This window comes from Ictalurus furcatus, chromosome 18, assembly GCF_023375685.1.
Source record: "Ictalurus furcatus strain D&B chromosome 18, Billie_1.0, whole genome shotgun sequence".
In the NCBI taxonomy this organism is placed as follows: domain Eukaryota; kingdom Metazoa; phylum Chordata; class Actinopteri; order Siluriformes; family Ictaluridae; genus Ictalurus; species Ictalurus furcatus.
Window position 1 is genome coordinate 16217574 of NC_071272.1, and position 19026 is coordinate 16236599.

Here is a 19026-nt window from a genome sequence, read left to right on the forward strand (position 1 = left end):
GAAGCTGAGTTTTGGGTGTATCTGTCTGGACAATGAGTTGATAAAGATCCATATCTGTGCTTCTGATTCATATTTACAAATTCGTTGCTGACACTAAACCCTATTATAAACCTATAGTTTAGTGTGAGGTTCCTGTGTGCTCAGGTATGATTATTACCGTTGTTTAATCTTTATTTTTATTACTCATATTACTATACTTGCTATATTAATTGATGATACTGGTTTTGATCATTTTTTTGATAATTGCAAATGAAGCATTTTTCAGGTTGTCCAAATATTATGCTCAAATTGACATGCACCCCGATTAGAATAGGTAAGTGTGTTCATATAGATACACCAAAAATTAAACTCATTTTAGGATCAGATTGGCCATATACAACTTTGATGAATACAAGCTATTAAGGTAATCGTATACTCTAGTCACAATTTATTGAGGGTAGTAGTTGACTTTACAGGTCCTATTCTTGGAACAACATTCACCAGATGCTTTAACAGGGAAACTTGGACACCTGCTCATTCATGTGGTAGCAGCACAGTGCATAAAACCATGCAGATCGTGCAGACAGGAAGTCTATGGTAACTCAAATACCCACATTTTACAACCGTGGTGAGCAGAAACGCATCTCAAAATGCACAACTTGTCAGACCTTGAGGTGGATGGGCTAAACAGCAGAAAACCACATCGGGCTTCACTCTTGTCTGAACAGGAATTTAGGCACAGGCTCTTCGAAACATCAACTAGGTGTGGATGTGGAGACCTTACAGTATGTGGTCTTTATCTGTTGTAGCCCTTCTGCCTTAAGGTTGGGCATGTTGTGCATTCTGAGATGCGTTTCTGCTCAAGACGTTGTAAAGAGTGGTTATTTGAGTTGCCATAGGCTTCCTGTAATCACGACCCGGTCTAGTTATTCTCCACATACCTCTTTCATCAACAATGCATTTTCACCCACAGAATTGGCAACATTCTGTGTAAACTCTAGAGACTCTATGTGCTAATTCCAGCAGTTTCTGAAATACTCAAACCAGTCTGTCTGACACCAAAAACAATTTCCACGATCAAAGTCACAGAGATCACACTGTTTCTCCATTCTGATGTTTGATGTGAATTTTAACTGATGCTCTTAACCTGAGCATGATTTTATGCGTTGCGCTGATGGGCTAATTGGATAATTGGATGAATGAGCAGGGGTGCAGGTGTTAAAGTGGTGACTGTATATTGCCTGATACATTTGACAAGGCACTTTCTATTTTGCAGGCCTCAGTCAAGTAGATTAAATACTTCAGTTGACTGTGTGCAGGCTACAACAGCACAGAGCTGAGGTGTGAGTAGTTAGTATTGAGTTAATGAATGTCCTTCTCCACAGTTTTCCTAATCCATCCTAGAATCAACACAATCTTTATTACTCTCTACATGCTAACCTTTTAAAACTCTTCACAACAAGACCAGAAATTATACTGATAATCATTTCAATGATTAGTATTTGACCTTCACAAATTTAATAAAGCTTCCTTAACCATCTTACTAGACACTCATGCTACTAGTTTCCTGATACTGGAAGACCCAGCCAGTATCTGGCATGTCATCTGATTTTAAGTAACTTCATTGTTCGGATGTGGGGCAGGTATTATGAAAAATGAGTACATTTTATCCTTACTAGTGAAGGTACTAGATGAAGAAAAACAGATCCTGAAAAACATATTACATTTTAAAAGCCACTCAGTTAAATGATTTATATATTCTGTGCTTTATATATTCGCTTTGATTGTGTCCTTACTTGCCCAAACGAGGCCTTTGTATCCTCGAGCTACAATCATTGTCTATGCACGTCTGTAATCTCTCGCAGCACTCTGTGCTGACTCACGTCCCGTTGTCTGGATCCAGGTGTGTCGACTTCTCAGACCCAGCAGCCCCACACCTCTCAGGTCCTCCCACCAGAAGAAGCTCTCTACCTCCGCAAGAAGAAGAGGAAGTTAACCAGACAGGACCCGTATGCCCGCTTCTCTGCCCTGCTGTACCGCCGTCCGCCGCAAGATGACCAGAAAGCCATTCTGGCCAGTATGGACACAGTGGACCCCGACCACGCCACTTTCCTGTGAGGGCCGAGAGAGCAGGCCACACTATTCCCAAAGCCCACTGGTTCTGCACTGAGTTTCCCACCACCCCAGCTGTGCACCATATCTACACCTCATCTTCCCATCCATGCTTTTCTTTTTGTTCTTCTTTTTTTTTTTTTTTAAATCTCTCTTTTCACAAAATAATGCTGGTTGGTAGTGTTCCAAGGTTTTGCTCCAGTGCAAGATTACCTCAAACAGAGAACTAGTGTCATTGGGATGTTTATTTCTCTTCCAAAAAGGCATGTCAGCATTTAGGCTCATGCATGTGGTTTACAGCTCTCATTACTCCTCACATTCCTGCACCTGTTTCATTCTGCCAGTAGTCTTACTCTGTCTCAGCAGAACACAGGGTTCTCATGTGTAGGCCAGATATACCTCAGAGTCACCCGAGACTCATCAGTGCAACACTGCTGGACAGACAAACATTCTGTAACTTCCAAACAGTGGAACATTTGGTGGTGTTTTTTTTATTTTATTTTATTTTATTTTTATTTCTTGTTAGGCATCATTTGTGTTAAACATTTTCAAAAGAAAATTATATTTGTTTTAAGGCAGAATGACTGTTATACTCATAATGGTATTATGTATTAATATTCTTATACCACAGCACTGTTGAATTCTCTAATCTGATTGGTCAGGCGTTGATTAATTTTCTATAACAGCAGCTCTGACAGTAATTCTGGCATAATTAATGGATTTTTAAAAATGCATGTAATCGTTGATATGGTGACGTTTTCTGTAAGGAGAAGTTTATGTAACATTTTGATATAGTTTCCAGTGTCTGTGCTTTATAATCATCAGCGGGAAAGATGGAACTTAAAGTTTTCAGGCTCTGTGCCTTGCAGTTTCTTGGTAGCATGGCAAGCTGCATTTCTTTGTCATATTAAATTCAAGTGAGAAAAAAGAGAGCCTGGTGACTGAATGGCTGTTTCTACCTGTTATATTATAAAGGATGACAGAAACTAACTTGTTTAGGATATTTCACAACATGAAATGTAACTATAAACGGATAAAACTACAACATGTTTGCTGTGCTATAAGAGGAATAGAACACTTTGGGATGTGCTATTATTGGAAAATAATCAACTTTTGTGTGATAAGAGTTACTCTGCTTTGGGCCAGGACACATCATGCCACCCCACTGTGGATTATTTTCCTATAACAGCATGCTCAGTCAGGTTTTATTCCTTACATAATATGCATTGTGTGTGTGTGCAGTGTAGTCTTTATTTCATTCATCTGCTCCACCATGGATTTGGAATGATCAGTATTTCCAGTATTTTTGGGGGACAGTTAAAAAAAATTTTTTCAAATCATTGTTCATGATTTTTTCTTTAGCTGAAGACATCAATACTGTTAAATATTTCGAATTCATCCTGAAAAGGGAACAAAACATTATCCAGAGATGCGCACAGGTTACTTTCCACTATGATCAAAAGCTGCTATGGCCATGTGTGCACATTTTTCTGGGTTGGTCTTTTCTGTAAATAAGTCTTTTGCATTGGAGCAAAATCTTGGTAATCACTGTGATGTATCGTTTTAAGTTGACACTAACTTAGTCTGGATTTTGTGAGCTCCTGTTAAAAAAAAATACAACAACCATAAAATAATAAGCAACATAATAAAAATACTACAGTCTCCTTAATCAATAAAATTCTTAAGTATAATGTACTGTGAGAAGGGTAGGATTTTGTGCCATAATTAGACTGTAGTATTTTTTCAACTGCAACCCCCCCCCCCTCCCCCAATCCAAAAAAAGACATTTTTAGGCCTGAGTAGGGCTCTTGAATGCTTGGCTCTGTTTAGTCGTCTCGTTCTCATTTTTCTTTCTTTTTTTGTGGATTATTTCAAATGGAAACCTACTGCCTTTGTGGGCCATTTTTGTAGCCTTTTATTTTGAGGTTTATCCTGGCTGAAAAGTATAAGCAGCACCCCAGCTCCTGTCTCTATCCTCTGGAAAGACATTATGGGAAATGCCTATGAGAAGACCAGGCTTTCCCATGCGGCCAAAGTTTTTTTTATTGTGTATCTATCATCCAAGGGTGCTTCTTTTCTACTGGTTAATATGTATTCTCACTGTCAGGACAAACATATCTGGGCTCATGTATGTTCGCTTTGGTGGCCAGTCATTCAATGGGGATGTTGCTGGTGGTGGTCAGCGATGGTGCTCTACCTGTTTCAAATCAATTTGTCCCTGCTAAAAAAGCTCACAAGGGCGTAGGTTGGCTAAAGTTAGCATCAGTTATCGTAATAGGGACTCCAAATTTAAGCTAAGTTGATATTTTGCGAATTGTTTTGCAAATTGATTGTGTTGGTTCACGATCAAGCCAATCCCAAAGGCTAATCAGTACAATACAGGCGTGTTCAACAGCCTATTTTGGGTGCTATCAAACTTTGGGTGTCTTCGGACTGTAATCACTTGAAATCGCTTAATTTCTCTAAGTTGATCTTCCAGCAGATGTGGCTGCTGCTTGTCATTTTAACACCGCAGTATTTAACGTTTTAGGATTTCAACATCATCCAAGCGTTGGATCAAACTTTCAATGTTTGCCTAGGCATCTTGACGGTCAATATCTACTGTCCATCAAAATGCTGTTTTTTTGTTGTTTTTTTAGAATTAAAAAATTTCCTCATTCAAACTTGACTTACATCTGGGTGCTGAATGTGATCACCAATTTGCATTTATGATTTTAGCTACATTGACAACAGGCTGGGGTGTACCTCAGGCAAGTAAAGGCACTTCCTGTTGGCACGGCTATGAGGATTTAGTTTTATTTTGTCATGACTGCACTTTCATATAAAAAAAATATATAAAAATGAAAAGAAAACATAGAGGAATACCTTTGATGTATTCTATGCTTATGTGAGACCAGCGCATTACAAGTGTACCTGTGTAACCATTTTTTATTCTTTTATTTCACCTTGGTTAGGGGACTGATTGTGAGCTAGTAATACATCATTTGGAGCTTTTAGATAAACTGCACTGAGCTTCACACTTTTAATTTGGCTTTGCGATTCTTTGCGGTTCAGGTCACACCACTTCTTATGTTCTGTGAATTTTTTTTCGGTCTTTGCAATGAACATTTTCGCGTTTTAATCTCTGTACCTGTTGTTCCATTTGTAATTTAAATAAATGTCTGATTAGATGACAATTACCCATGAAACACATGACGACACACCTTTAGGTAGATCCTCACAATAGGTAGCTCATTTCGAAGATGTGCTCCTCAAGTATTTACAAGACATTTAACTGGGCAATTTTTTTTCTGGTAAACTATGGTGCTTTGTAAAAGATATAGAACTATTTAATTAACTAAATACTGTTTCTTTCTTTTTTCAAAAGAGTGATATAAAAAAGGAATATCCAAAATGCTAGGAATGTACTGTAATATGTCAAAATACTGTATATAATAGCATATATTGCACAATGTATGATAAAATTTGAGTAATTTTGAATAAATTGGACAATATATGCACGCAACTAAATATATTCATAAAACATAATCCCATTCATTTTCTAACAATGTGTTTGTATATTATTTTTCATGAGGCTTTCGTCACTTTAAAGCATCCTTAAGCGTTAAATACAAAACACAAAAGAAAAAGCATTTCCACTGACCCTGCATTTGAAGAGTTTGTCAGCTTTTTTTTGTTGGCAGTCATCTGAATCATTATAAGCATTCAAGTGGAAAGGCAGGATTTATTCTTTTTTTTTTCTGTGAAACTATTGCCCAAACCTAAACTGAACAGTATCTTCTGTAGCACCATCAAGTTGTATTTCTGCTTGTTGTGTAATTAGGCTGTGGCAGGGCAACGCAGATCCTCCAGGAGTTTGTAGGTTCTTGAGAGGTCTAATAAATGCTGAATTAACATTGGCTCATAAACAGTGCAAAAGAAGATTTGTAATAAAAAAAAAGAAATAAGGCTTTTAAGAGCATGATCGAGTGCACACTTGGGCTCATTCAGTAGCATTGTAGCTGTCATCGCGTGACAATGACACTGACAAGCTTGACCTTATATAACTCATTGACTTTTTTTATTGCATTGCATTTATTTTATATAGAATTTCTATCTGTCCACAGAACAAGCATTCTATTACTTTATTGTGACGATTTATTTCAAGAAAAACATTTTCCATTCCAATCCATAATTTGCGTTTGCATAATATTGAATAAAACACCCATCTTAGTAAAGCTTGAGTCTTTGTTTTAATTGAACACAAATCATTTTCACTTTTTTCTTGTCATTATTTTTTTTAATCCATGTGTGATGTCATGTTCATAGCTCTAAAATGTTTTTTTTTTTTTTTTGTGGAAGATTTGATTGTTTCATCTCGGAGAATATTTACTCATTTTAGATCTGTTTTGTCACTTTTACTGGATGTATATTCATTTGTCTCATTTAGGTCTACACTTGGAAATCCTTGTTCTAAGGATCACTGAGCTAATATCCCCTCTGTAAGGCTTCATGAATGAAATCTACAAGAATATATGCATATGGTAAATGTACATTTCTCTACCGAGCTTAAATGTTTAGTGGTGATTTTTGTTTATTATTATCTTTATTTTTATTGACTGATGCTTAGCTCACTGGACAAGGTCTTGGCACTTTCTCTGTTATCTTGTAGCAGATTTAAAAAAAAAAAAAATGTATATAAATGATTACAGACATATTTAGCATGATCTTTCGGTTTTGTTCAATGCTATTATCCAGAGCAGATTTGTTTCAGAATGAGTGCACATGAGATGATTTTCCAGAATGAAGTAGATTCTTTATTAATTACTTTCTTTCTTTTTCATATCACCTATAAGCGATGAAGAGATGTTGTGATGACAGGGAAAAACATGCCAACAATACCTGTTATCAGTCTGCCATTAGATCATTTAACATAACAACTAGACCAAAAAACATTGACTTAATTTGAAATAAATACAACAGATTAGCAAGATTTTGTTGAACTTCAAAAGATTTCAATTCAAATTTTGGCATCAGAAATGTGATTGGAAATCGCAATATTGTCATAGGCGACAGCATTGTGATCTAAAACTGGGTGTTATAATGTGATCTACAATTGAAGGCAAAAGCTGAACCTAATGATTTTATTCAGAACAGTTCTGCTGTTTGGCTTTATTGTTTGTAGTGAGTGAGTACACTATTAAAAATAAAGGTACCAAACTCTACTTTTCCTTGTTGTTGGAGTGTGTACCATCAAGAGAATATCTTTTATAACTTCAGTATGCATCTTTTACCTAGGAAGGTAAATATATAGTGTACCTTTAAAAATGACATGGGCCACTGATATACCTTTAAAGCATTACTCTGAAAGATAATTCAATCTAAACAACATGAAGGGAAACAATACATACTAAAGTTAGAAATGATGATCCTTTGATGATATCACTCCAGTGACAATTTGGTACCTTTATTTCTGAGTCTGTAAATATACTTATTTTAACTTCACGAAAGGTTTCAGTACCCCCTGGTGTGCTTAAAATGTAAAAGATTTCTATTACGTCCGAGTAAAAATGGAACTGCTCAGTACTTGGCGAGTTTTTTGTAAACACAAATTTGCAGAATGCATGCTTAAACATTGACCTCCTAAAGAACATCAGGGATTCAAACAATGACCATGCTGCTTACTTTTCGCGGATAAGGGGTGAGGGTCCGGTATCAGCACAATATGGCACATGGGGGAATACGGGATGTCAGGCTTCATTTGGCACGCCGTGTGCTCGCAGGAAATACATAGAAATGATCAGGAATGTCAGCTGACCGCAGATACACACGAGACAATAGAACTTTTCACAAGTTGTAAATAAAGACTACATATCTTGCAATATATTTTTGTACATGAGAAATTGCTGCACACTGTGGATATTGTTAGATGAATGACAAAAAGAATCATTTTATGGTCTGTATATTGAACAATGTGAATAATAAGCTTACAAATCAGATTTAAGTGTTATGAGAGCAAAATGATTAAAGTATATTCAAAATAGAAGAATTTACAAACCAAAGGGGATAATGCTGTCTAGTTGTGGGGTAGGCGGTTCTTTTGCTTGTAGTACATAGCATTTTATTCATTACGTCTTTATACACAGCTCTGCATCTAGGAATATATAACATGTTGAGAGGTAAAACGATTGGAAAAGTGCACAAATACTGATATAACAGCTAGAATAACATTGTACTTCATCAGAAAACTCCAGAATTGTGATTGTTTTAATTTCTCCTGTAGGCCTTATTTGACAAAATATTATATTTATTTTCATACCATCAATGCCCTTTACATTAAAACTTTTAACTGTGAAAAAGCCTTCGGATCTGCTGTTTGCATTGCGATATCAGATCACACATCATTTGAGCCTGTTTTTTCCTTTATGTTTTTTTTCTTATTTAATTTTTTTTGTATTTATCACAAACACAGCCGCAATGCATTATTGTCCCATAATGCCGTTTAAGTTGGTGATGTGTCTGCATAGGCTTACTGCCTCATTGACTTTAATGGTATTTGATTGACAGGAGGGCACACATCCAATATGTATAGCAGCACAGTGTAAGATATGTGTAATCTGTATTCTTCTAGTAAGCAGACTATACAAGTAGAGATATTTTGGCAGTGTACTGTATGTATAAAGGACAGATATTTATAGCTACAAATGAAAAGAAAACTGGATGATCTAACTTTTGTAAAAGGTCAAAGAAAGTGTGATCCAACTTTGATGTCCTGTTTATGAAAAAAATTATGTTTTCTTCTGTCGTGGCGGTAGCGAAAGTGTGGTTATTAGCGATACGACAGATGTAACAAACTGCTTTTGTAGTATACCTGTAGATACTCTTACAGTCTAAGTAACATTTTATAGAAACATCAGTGTGGGGTGTATCCATTCGCCATCCCATTGACCACATTATGACTTGGTGCTATTTATGATCCATTTTGTGGTCTAGACAGGAGATGACTTTGGCGCAAACGTTACAACGTCACATTTCACACATGTTCAGACTAATGTGAAGACCTAGCTGAGTATTTGTTAATATTTTGATGCAACAAAAAGTTTATCACTGTTAATTGTATTAATGCAGTGTTAGCAAAGACATGTACCAAGTAAAGAAATAAGATGTGATGCTTACAAAATGCTGTAAACAAACTCTTGTCAGAACAAATGGTCTGAATTAAATTAAGAAAAAATAAATAAAGACGTTATGAGAATACATAGCATGTACATTGCAAATTTTACACAAGGAAGGAAGGATTTGTAGCAAATGAAGGAAGGAAGGAAGGAAGAATTTGTCAGAAAGGAAGAAGGATTTGTAACAACAGGAAGGAAGGAAGGAATAATTTATAACAACTGGAAGGAGGGAAGGAAAGATTTGTAACAACTGCTCCTGCCATTGTCCAGATCACTTTTCAGCTCTTCATATCCACTCTCTCTGCTTACACTTTGATTTCCATGTCTTCAAGTTTTTACTGCTCATGAATTCATTTAACTGAAACTGACATTTCTGTAGACTAAGGACAATGATGAATGTTAAAATTCATCTTCAAGTCTAATTGCCATACATGAAAATTTTAGTATGTTATTAACATGAAAAATATTTCAAAAGATGACTAAAAGTACATTTTAAACGTTTCATACAAAAGTACACATATACATACTTATGATACACCTTGTCTAAAACATCACAGTACATGCTGTCTTGTCCATGCTTAGTTATTTTGAAGTAATGAGTTTATTTACTTATTGTTTAACTAGTTAACTGTAAACTTAATGATAAAATATTTTTGTCTGAATATATTAGAATACAGAAGTAAATCATAAATATAATGTTTTTTAAAAAATGGTGGCAAGCCTGATTGTAAAAGACTTCATAGTATTTTACTATCTTTGAGTTGCATATTGTCAGTTATATCATCCATTCATTCTGTACCGACACAACCACTAGTTAAGCCAAAGGGCCATTCCTTCAGCCACTGTGTCTTTATGGTGTCTATAGAGCTTCAGTTGGTTAGTAAAGACTCAGTGTTAAAGAAGGCAAAGGTGTTTTCTTAAAACTAGCTTGTGTATTCATTATTCATCTATGTGATTTCAGTAGTAGCCTGGGCCATTCAGGTCTGTAGGAATGTGGTTCAGAAATAAGTGATTCTGCAATTCACAACTGTATGGATGTGATTCAGAATTCAGCGATTCAGGACTGTAGAAATGTGATTCAGAATTCAGCGATTCAGGACTATAAGGATGTGATTCAGAATTCAGCAGTTCAGAACTGTAGGAATGTGATCCAGAATTCAACGATTCAGGACTGTAGGGATGCGATTCTGAATTCAGCAATTCAGAACTGTAAGAATGTGATTCAGAATTCAGCTATTCAGGACTATAAGGATGTGATTCAGAATTAAGCGGTTCAGAACTGTAGGAATGTGATTAAGAATGCAGCAATTCAGGACTGTAGGAATGTGAATCAGAATTCAACGATTCAGGACTGTAGGGATATGATTCAGTACTGTATGGACGTGATTCAGAATTCAGTGATTCAGGACTGTAGGAACATGATTTAGAATTAAGCGATTCAGGACTAGGAACGTGATTCAGAATGCAGCGATTCAGGACTGTAGGAACGTGATTCAGAATACAGCAATTCAGGTCTGTAGGAACGTGATTTAGAATTCAGCGATTCAGGACTGTAGGAACATGATTGAGAATGCAACGATTCAGGACTGTGGGAATGTGATTCAGAATGCAGCGATTCAGGACTGTGGGAAAGTGATTTGGGATCCAGTACTGGGAATGTCTCTCGGTTCAGGCGTATTGACCTATGATTTAATACCATGCATGCCATTTGGAAAACAAAGAGCTCTTACATCTGAAATACTGAGTTGGCCTTTATTTCACATGCTCTGTGCTGGGTAATAGCTCATTGGGTTGCCATGTTCAGATGCTACAGTGTTATGTAACCTTTACTCTGCTTCAGAAATGTTTTGTATTTTGATATAATAAAAGAATGAAAACTAATGCTTACATGTTTGCGCTTCTCTTGCTTTAAACACAGAAATCACAGATCACTCTGCAAATTACTGCACAAAAATAGGTTACTTCCTATAGTTTTGAGAAAGTAATTTAATCATAATAATTTCATTTCCTACAAACAAGAAGAACGGATGATACACACAGGCAAACTTTTGCACCAACCTAAGCTAATATTTCCCTAAATGCCCAGAAGGGTGAACTAAATTAGGAAGATTGTCTTTATTACCTGTATGTTCCCTTTACTCTCATTAATCATGTAAAAATTGGCCTCTTAGTCCTGAAACACCTAGCAGCTACATAGCAAACTACAGCAGTGGTTCACAAGGTGGGGCTTGATGCCCACCAGGGGCATGCCACATATAGCCAGAGCGATGCATGATTTGTGAAGATACCTTTCAAGTACTTTCAACTACTATCAATATAGCTGTTACATAGATTATATTTCACTTTATAAGAATAATTGGCCACCACGTGAATAGATTTCTGTGTTGCATTGGTGGGGCATTGGTCATTTCCTAATCTATTCCTAATCCTAATTCCTTTAGCTCTAACGGCTAAAATATAAAAGTACAAATTTGAACATAAATGGATTTAATATTTGAAAAGTTATAGCTCAGTTTCAGTAACTACTTTATCCTGGTCAGGGTCACGATGGTTCCAGAACCAGTCCCGGGAATACTGGGTGAGATAAGGGAAAACACCCTGGATGGGATGCCCATCCATTGCCAGTCCATGGACACACACCCACACACACATCTAAGGGTAACTTAGTGTAGCCAGGCCACCTACCTACATGTTTTGGGGAGACAGGAGGAAACCAGAGAACCCAAAGGAAGGGTCGCATGGGGAGATCATGGGACAGCACAGACAGTAACCTGAGCTGGAACTTGGGAGGTTATGAAGTGGCAACTTTACCTTATACGCCAATGTGCAACCCAAGTTGAATTGATACATTATATATATTGAACACAGAAAGGTCCTCATCTGCAGTGGGTTTAGAACCAGGAACCAGGGAGTAGCATTGTAGCTGCTAAGTGCTGGTAGAAAGGAAACAGTTTCTGAAATATTGCTAATTCTACATTATATACAAGTTATTTGTAACACAACAACACACAAGAGTAAGGCAATTGGAAAATCTCAAACATATACTATTGACTAATTCAGACAAGTGATAAGGAGGTGGAAAATTTGTTACTGACTAGTAAAGATGGTCTAACAGTTTGACCAGCAAGGCCTGTGTCCCAAGCTGGATTTATCAGTAGGATTAATAGACAAAAATATATCCTTATTAAGATTAACATTAATATAAATGGGGACTCCATTCCCCAGTCCACAGACATGTGTAGTAGGCTGTCTGGCATTTCAAATGGTCTGTAATGTGTGTGTGTGTGTGTGTGTGATTATGCCCTGCAATGAGTTGGCACCCCATCCAGGGTGTTCCCTGCCTTGTGCCCCAAGATCCCTGGGATAGGCTCCAGGCTCCCCAGTGAACCTGTGTAAGATAAGCAGTATGGAAAATGTCAATGATAGCTCATATATTAATGTTAAAGTATTAAATATAGCTGGCCTAGCTTAGTCTATTTTATCAATTGATCATTTATCATATGGAAAAGTATGATGCAATTTTTTTAATGCAAACTTGAAAGAAATGTATATTTTAATGCAAACTTGAAAGAATGTAATGTTCTGTAGAAATGTTCTCACATTTTGTAGTATAAATTAAATTAAATCACCTGTTACAGTCGTGTTTATGCTGCCTAGCAGTGTGCATTCCCGAGCTACCTGGTTTCACACTAACTCCGTTCAGTCATGTTTACAAGTAAGAGCTTCGGAAACTGTTTTAATGCCTGAACTGCGTACATGATGTCCATTTCTACAACAGATGAACATTTAGAAGATGTCACAAAAGAATAGGACTCATATATATATACCATTAGTTATGCATCTGAAAGTAAATGTTTACTAATTACGACTTGTGGGGAAACAAGAGAATCTTAGAAGCACGTGAATGTAGCTTGAGTGACCGTTAAAATTTAAACGAAACTTTTAAACGTATATCCGAGTCCTCAGTTTTGTTTGTATAGAAATATATTAGTATATATTTAGTATATTAGTATATAATATATATATATATTTGCTTACTTAAGAGTTGGGGTTTCAAATGTGCTTATAAATTCACGACTTCCTCAACAAAGTAAGACATTTCCTGCGTGCTATATTTTTCTAGGTAATGAACACCATTTTGCGTGAAACAGTTAGCAAACTGAACTAACTTTAAGCATTTTATCCTAAAGGGGAAACTCTCTCTCTCTCTGTTACTGCTTACAAATGGATGTACTGAATATATATATATATATGTTTTTTATTTTCAGCCTGGGGCTGAAAATAATATTTGAAATGACCAAACTTGAACACGTCATTATTGTTTTTAGGGGAACAAGACAGGACAAACTTCTCATGACTGGAAATGCTAACCGCGGGTGTATAATCAGGTACAACTGCGAATAAATCATTTATAAGCTATATATACATTTTTTAAAAAATGTTTTATTATTACTTTTTGTGAAAAGCAATTAGTGTCAATTGATATCCCATTGTACTCAGAATGCCCTGAGCGTTAATCTGTGTAATATAAATATAAAGGAGTGTAGGGGATTAAAAAAAGAGAAAGAAATAAAAGTCATTTTTGTGTAGCCAATCATAGTCATGCCAGATGAAGAAAATAGTTAATTGTTCCGAGTATAAATATCTTGACTGGGTTGATTTAGGCTACACGAGGTGCACACTGCAGATACAGATGAACGTGATTTTTACAGCCATCTGAGCCTGTTTAATCTCTCTTGGCCGTGACGTCACGGCGGCCGCGCGCACTGCATATCTGTGCGCGTTCACGATTTGAACGCTGGCCGATAAGTCTCCCGTTGCGAGGTGGCGGCGGTGCGCGTGGCTGCGTGCGTGCGCGCTGTCCCCAAGATCACTCTGTGTTCCGGTTTATTCTGGGTTTGTAGATGAACGGAAAAGTGCACGTTGATGAAACATCTAGCGGAGCACGTGGTTAGTTTTGAAGTTAATTCTCGGCTGTGTGTGTATGTATACACAGACCACAACAGGGCAACACAAACAGCTGCTCGGTCGCTTGGTTGTAGCTAAACACAAAGCTAGCTTGGCCACCAGCACCACCATTCCGCAGCATGACCTCCTTCGCCGAGACGAACCGAGCTTGTTTCAGGGGTTTTAACATCTTCGCTGGCTATGAGACTCTGTGGAGCCGGATTTCTCCTCTGGGTTTCTGCTAAGCCACTGTGACACCTAGATCTGCAATCTGTAAGACGCAGGTAAGCAGCGACCTCATTAAGCTCTGCGTGTCCTCCCCGGTTCCTCTGATGAGTTCACTGTTTGTTTGTTTGTTTGTTTGTTTGTACACAGTTGATTCCAACTAGTGCTTCGGAACAGGTTGGTTTGTACTGGTGCAGATTATTTAGATCATTTAGATCAGAACCTTGGATAGAATGTAGCCTAGTGCTGTTGGATGCATTGCTTTCTGTGCAGGGGAAAAAAAAAAAGCATGCTGTGATCTCAAGATTATCAACAGTTGTGTTTTTTTATTATTCTCCAAATCCACATCATAGCCATTAAAATGTATGTCTTATTCATTTACAAGTGTATAGTTGATTATACAAACTGTTTAGACTTGTGCTTTTTTCATTTAGGCTACATACATACATACATACATTTACATTTATTCATTTAGCAGACACTTTTATCCAGAGTGACTTACAAATAATGAAATACAAGCAAAGTGATGTATCAAGTGGAGAACAATACAAGTAGTGCTACCATGCAAGTTTTATAATTGAGCTACACTGTAGGTTTAACTGGTGCTGCTGGTTAAATTGTCTTTAGAGATGCACTGATCCCATTTTCCAACACAATACCCATATTAGGGCTCTGGATACGTGATACTGAGCCCATACAGGATGTGATATGAGCTTGCTTTATGACAATTTGTGTCATATTCATGATCTGTGTCGTGCCAGTCAACATCACAAGTGCTGGTGTGCTGAAAAGGTCACATCTAATCAATCAGTCATCATCCAATCCAGCGTTTAATGCCAGTGCTTATCTTGATTAAAGATATTCAGTATTGGATCAGTACTTTGTAATAGTCAAGTATCTTCAGAGAATCCATCAGTTATAGCTAGCGTCATGTGCCAACTATACAGCCTTTGAAATGCATGTCTACCTTTAATTTAGAAGTGGGTGGGTGGTAATTCAAACTACTTAATTTTCTTTAAGATAAGGATATGTACTGATATCATTTAATTACATACTTTCATGTAAGCTAGTTTTTAACTGGTGGAGCCAGTTTTAGGCATGTACTGATCCCACTTTTCAGTACGATATACATATCAAACTTCTGGATATGTGCACTGATTTTTAATTTTTTTAACAGCTGTGCTGACTCTCAGAAAGATTCAGGTTTGACCTGAGCGATTAAGCCAATTTGTGTAGGAACAACACAAGGCTTGCCTTGAAATATGTCCATAGATAAGCTCAAAAAAGTCAGATCTTATTAGGTGGCTGTGGCTTAGGTGGTAGAGCGGGTTGTCCGGGAATCACGGGGTTGGCGGTCCCCGGCCCTCATGCCAGAGTGTCCTCAGGAAAGACGTTGAACCCCAAGTTGCTCCCGATGGCAGGCTAGTGCCTTGCATTGCAGCTCTGCTGTCGTTGGTGTGTGAGTGTGTGTGACTGAGTGAATGAGAAACGGTGTAAAACGCTTTGTAGAACCTCCAAGGTTAAAAGGCGCTATTTAAGTGCAGACCACTTACCATTAGATAGCCATCCTGTCCAGTTGAGTTTAATCCCAGTCGTGAGTTGAGGTTGGTGATCTTTGAACACATAATGTGATGTGCCACTGTGACCAAAGACAGCCAATGACAAAATTCTGGAAGGAATTTTTTTGATTAAATCCTGGTGTGATAGCAAAGCTGTGACACTCGTCTAAGAGCCACTAGTAGGTTAAAGGTGCAGGATGGGGCGAAACTCATGGGGCGACTACAAATATGGTAGTGGCAATGGACAAACATGAATGAAACATGTTAAGGGAGAGAAAAATATCTTTATAACCGCAAACTCACTTTGAAGAATGTTTCTGCTTATGTCCCATTTTGTGCTTTACGCCGTTTTCTGATTCCCGCTGATTGACTTGTGCAGAATATAGTCATTTCCTTTAATTGCACATTTTGTTAAAAAATGATATTCGGATCATCTCGTACAGTGTGACAAGTAGTAATCTTAAAGCACCGCTGTAAACGCACAGTCTGGATCTGGCTTAAAGTCTGCATGTCTGTAATTAACACGCAGGCGATGGTTTCACATGCACCCAATAAGTAATATAGTACCTTTTTTAAACCAGCACTCAGCGCTTCCAGCTCATCTTCTCTCCTTTTAATATTGGAGCACTTTATGGGCTCGCATCAATATTTCACAGCAGGGAGCTAAACTGGTGATGCGTAATGAAAACATTCCTGCACTTCAGAAATCGTCATACAAACCTGGATTGCTCTGAAATTTGCTCTGGTTTCCACAGATCTGTGCTTTGACACGTTCTGAACGTGTAACGAATACATAAGGTGGTACGTTGTAGGCATGCACCGACATGGACTTTCTAATCCTGTAATAATTACTGATTATTAACACCATATCTGAAACAATAGCAATAACTGGAAATTGGACTGTTTATTTTTTTTCGTTTGAAAACCAGTTCCGAGTATAAGCCATGGGGAATGCAAGCTAAAACTCTGAATATGTGTCTGATTAATTTTATATTGCCTGAATTGGCAAAGTAATAACTTAGAATCTTTACAATCAACAATTACAAAGCATACAAATCCAACAGGAAGCTTAAGTTGAAAAAACACTTCTCTTTCTCTTATCAATGCCGTCACCACCTGGAAATGTAATCGTAATGATATGGACAGGAAATTTTGCTAGGTTGAGTGTAACAGGTTGGTAAAGAGCCACACTATGCCAATACTTGAACTTCTGTGCAGTGCATGAATATAAAAAGCAATGAGCCCCGAGCTAAACTAATTCATTATATGTCAGCTGATAGGGAGTGCAACCCACAGGTTACTGTTGATTCACAGTCACATTTAATGTGTTCGGTTGGTATGCTGACTCGAAGAACCTGCTGTATATTTGGTCAGTACTGTAGAGGAAATCTTATTAAGTTCTCACATTATTGATTTTATATCTATCTATCTATCTATCTATCTATCTATATATATATATATATATATATATATATATATATATATATATATATATATATATAAAGAAAACACACTTCTTGTCACATAGATACAATAAAATTTATTTTTTTTTGTTATATATAAATCAAGCAAAAAGCACTCTAATCAAAGAAAAGTGTAGAAAATAAAAACAAAATTAAAGAGTACAATCAACTAAACAATATGACTGAAACTCATGTTATTGCTGTAATGGCAGTGCTTGTTTACGTTTTGTGCCTGTTTTTTATAATTATTCTTAATTCTAACATCAATATGGATATGACTGATCCAAGTATCGGTAATACTGCTAACCTATATTTGGAGCAGCAGATATTAATACATGTTTGATTTATGACTTGTGTGTTGGGCCATGTTGACTTGTATGTAGATAATCTGAGAGAAGTACTTTTTGCCCCTCTGTTCTCCAAAATATCTCCATCCACATGATATGACCTGCACATTATAAACTGTTAGGCAAAATTTCTCAAGGATAACATTAAGATCTTGCATATTGAGTGGTAGAGAAGAGAAATGCAGAAATGTTCTCTTCAGCCATAACAATTTCTGATAATCTTTGGGTCTTATCCAAAATCTCTTTTCGCAGCACGGTTTGTACTGCCAGAGCAGTGGGTTCAGGAGCAGTAGCCTACAGCACAGATCATATTCTGGCACTTCCGCACAAGAAAAAAAAAAAAAGCAAAATTAAGCTGCAAACATGTTAGCTAATTAGAAATTACAGACCACAAAGAAGTAACACCCGTGTCAGAGACCATGATTCCTAGCACATTGATAACACACCCAAAACTGCAACGGGAATGCAGAGGGGACGTCAGCCTTTGCAAAAATGTAATTTGCCATCCATGTGAAAACAAGTTTTCAGTTTTAAAAACAGAAGTTTTATATTGATCCAAAACACTGTGTTTGTGTACATGAGGCAAAAAGGCAGAGGAAAGCATCATTTTCAAAAATATCCTTAAACGTGTGATTGGGTCATTAAGACGTTTTTGGTTTTCTTCCTGCTTTTTAAGATGTGCGTACTTTGCTTTGGTCATTAATTTATTTCTTTGTTGCGTTGTAGTTAATCATCAGTCTTGTCTTTCATTCAATATAATTCAGGAATTGTTTAATGCCCATGATTGTAACAAAGTTGTTAAATAAACTGATGGTTTAATACAATTAGCCTCACATTATGAGGTGAGTTTTCCTATATTGGCCTCACATGGCTGATCTATTCACTCACTCAGGGATTGTGAATAATTTGATGACTGTTGGCCCCAGCTTAAAATGCATCGTTGCTACATTTAAACCAATAATGTTCAACCAGATTTATAGCATTCAGCGTACAGCTGCTTTCAAAGAAGCAAGCATGGTTGTTTACAAGCCAGAGCTGAACATTTATACAGCTGTAGATTTGTGCGTGTTTTCAGCTGGCCTATTTGCATGTTTTGTTGTTTGCATGTGGAATGCCTTTAGGCCCTAGCATGACCATGAGAAAGATAAACATCTGAACTATCTTGCCTTAGTAATAATGCTTCAAGCTCATGTGCTCGGTTATGTCATAGAGAAAGGGTGAGTTCAGTCAGTTAGAAACA

At 37.0% G+C, this 19026-nt stretch overlaps 2 protein-coding genes across 4 annotated transcripts in view; both read left to right on the top strand.

The window, feature by feature from the left end:
* The window catches only part of igsf9bb (immunoglobulin superfamily, member 9Bb), a 138445-nt gene extending 131235 nt beyond the window's left edge, over positions 1–7210 (top strand). The window contains exon 20 of the mRNA XM_053648209.1: positions 1883–7210. Coding sequence (XP_053504184.1) covers positions 1883–2097 — 215 coding nt within the window. The 3' untranslated portion in view covers positions 2098–7210. The remainder of the gene's footprint in view (positions 1–1882) is intronic.
* Positions 7211–13827: 6617 nt separating this feature from the next.
* arhgap32b (Rho GTPase activating protein 32b) overlaps positions 13828–19026 on the top strand; it is a 124719-nt gene continuing 119520 nt past the window's right edge. For all 3 annotated transcript variants that reach the window (XM_053649552.1, XM_053649553.1, XM_053649554.1), the window contains exon 1: positions 13828–14476. The gene's annotated coding sequence lies outside the window, so the exon portion shown is untranslated. The remainder of the gene's footprint in view (positions 14477–19026) is intronic.